The sequence below is a fragment of the Charadrius vociferus genome, unplaced genomic scaffold, assembly GCF_000708025.1.
Source record: "Charadrius vociferus isolate BGI_N301 unplaced genomic scaffold, ASM70802v2 scaffold838, whole genome shotgun sequence".
Classification (NCBI taxonomy): domain Eukaryota; kingdom Metazoa; phylum Chordata; class Aves; order Charadriiformes; family Charadriidae; genus Charadrius; species Charadrius vociferus.
Genome location: NW_009649487.1, coordinates 169,156 through 170,481, shown reverse-complemented (window position 1 = coordinate 170,481; position 1,326 = coordinate 169,156). Strand labels below are relative to the sequence as shown.

The window sequence follows — 1,326 nt, the reverse complement described above, 5'->3', positions numbered from 1 at the left end:
CGCCGACCTGTCCTCCCGAGGAGATGCTGCCCTCCGCGTCCCACCCGCGGGCTCTCAACTGCGAACTCCGAAATGACTCCTCGGTCCCCAAAACACTTTGTGCTACGCCCCTTCCCTCGCCGGCCAAACCCCCCCCTCTCCTCCTCCTCTCCCCGTGGGCTGCAGCCCGCGGTGACGCAGGGGCCGAGACGGAGTTTTTGCAAAGTTTGGGGAAGATGGTGGTGTTGAGGGTTTAGGGGGATTTCTCTCTCCGCCCAGCAGCAGCTCTCAGAGGAGCGGGGCGGTTTAAGCACATTGTTTATTTTCACGTTGATTAAATTTACAGCGGCGCTGACGTTGTCCGGGCAGGCAGGGACGCAGGACGATCGGGATAGGGAACCCACGCGCGTGCTCCGGCCCCGCATCCCGGCTCCCATCACCGGCACTGGTGTTTGGGGTAGAAGAGGAAGAGTTTGTTGTAGCTCCTGATGTTTTGCTTCAGGCAGATCGCCAGGCTGCGGTCGCACTGGCAGGAGTGCTGGGAGCACCAGGAGCCCTCTCCTGCCGGCAGATGGGACCCCAGGGTCAGCCCCAGCTTTTAGGGGGGGGGGGGCTGTGGGGGGTGTGACACCCCCTTTGCCAGGGAAGGGTCCTACTTACCGCAGAAGGGGCTGTTTCTGTGCCAGCCGTAGCGGTAGCCCTGCACTTTGGCATTGCAGCCGTAGCTCAGGAGGTTGTTGTAGCAGATATCGTGCAGCCGGCAGCATCTGTACGGGAGCTCGAGGCTTTGGGGGTTGGGGCTTTTTTTCCCCTCCTCCCCCGCCCCCACCCCCAAATTTGACACCGTGCAAGGACGTGTCCAGGCAGGGAGATTTTGAAGTGGGCGCTTACCTGTCGGTGGCATCCTTGGGCTGCCCCTTGCCCCCAAAACCGCAGTAGCAGCCGTAGAAGGAGTAATACCACACAGCGTTTCTCCCTGTTGCCCCCGTGATCATCTTGTGGAGATCCCAGAGGCTCCCGCGAGCCGGGGACAAACCTGGTGGCGGGGAGGGAAACAGTGGGGCTCACGCCGACAGCCAGCTCCCCAGCAGCATCCCCATCCCCCTGGGGCCCAAACTGGTACCCAGCTGGTGATGTCTTAAAAATGAGGAGATGCAATGGAGAGAAAACTTATCCCCAGCGCGGTGCGGGAGCGTTGTTGCGTGTTTGGGAGAGGTGGTGATGGGGAATGGTTAAGAAATCACCAGCCTGGTCCTAATTGTAACTGCACAGAGAGCCGTGGGACTGGTGCGAGCCAGGACACTCACCCCAAGCAACCAGCACAGCGAAGGCGAGGAGAGACTTCAT

The 1,326-nt window shown here is 60.9% G+C and overlaps 1 protein-coding gene across 1 annotated transcript; it reads right to left on the bottom strand.

The window, feature by feature from the left end:
• Positions 1-415: 415 nt before the first annotated feature.
• Positions 416-1,326, bottom strand: LOC104290823 (basic phospholipase A2 Cdr-13-like). Its single transcript, XM_009889988.1, has 4 exons — positions 1,287-1,326; positions 871-1,015; positions 640-746; positions 416-540 (listed from the first exon to the last, which is right to left on the bottom strand). The coding sequence occupies exons 1-4, from the start codon at positions 1,324-1,326 to the stop codon at positions 416-418; spliced, it is 417 nt and encodes a 138-aa protein (XP_009888290.1).

Bases quoted from the DNA above. Each gene is read 5' to 3' on its own strand.
- LOC104290823 (XM_009889988.1), bottom strand. From the start codon at position 1,326: ATGAAGTCTCTCCTCGCCTTCGCTGTGCTGGTTGCTTGGG. The intron at 747-870 runs GTAAGCGCCCAC...GCTCCCGTACAG, and splicing joins CCCAAGGATGCCACCGACAG to ATGCTGCCGGCTGCACGATA. The intron at 541-639 runs GTAAGTAGGACC...ATCTGCCGGCAG, and splicing joins CAGAAACAGCCCCTTCTGCG to GAGAGGGCTCCTGGTGCTCC.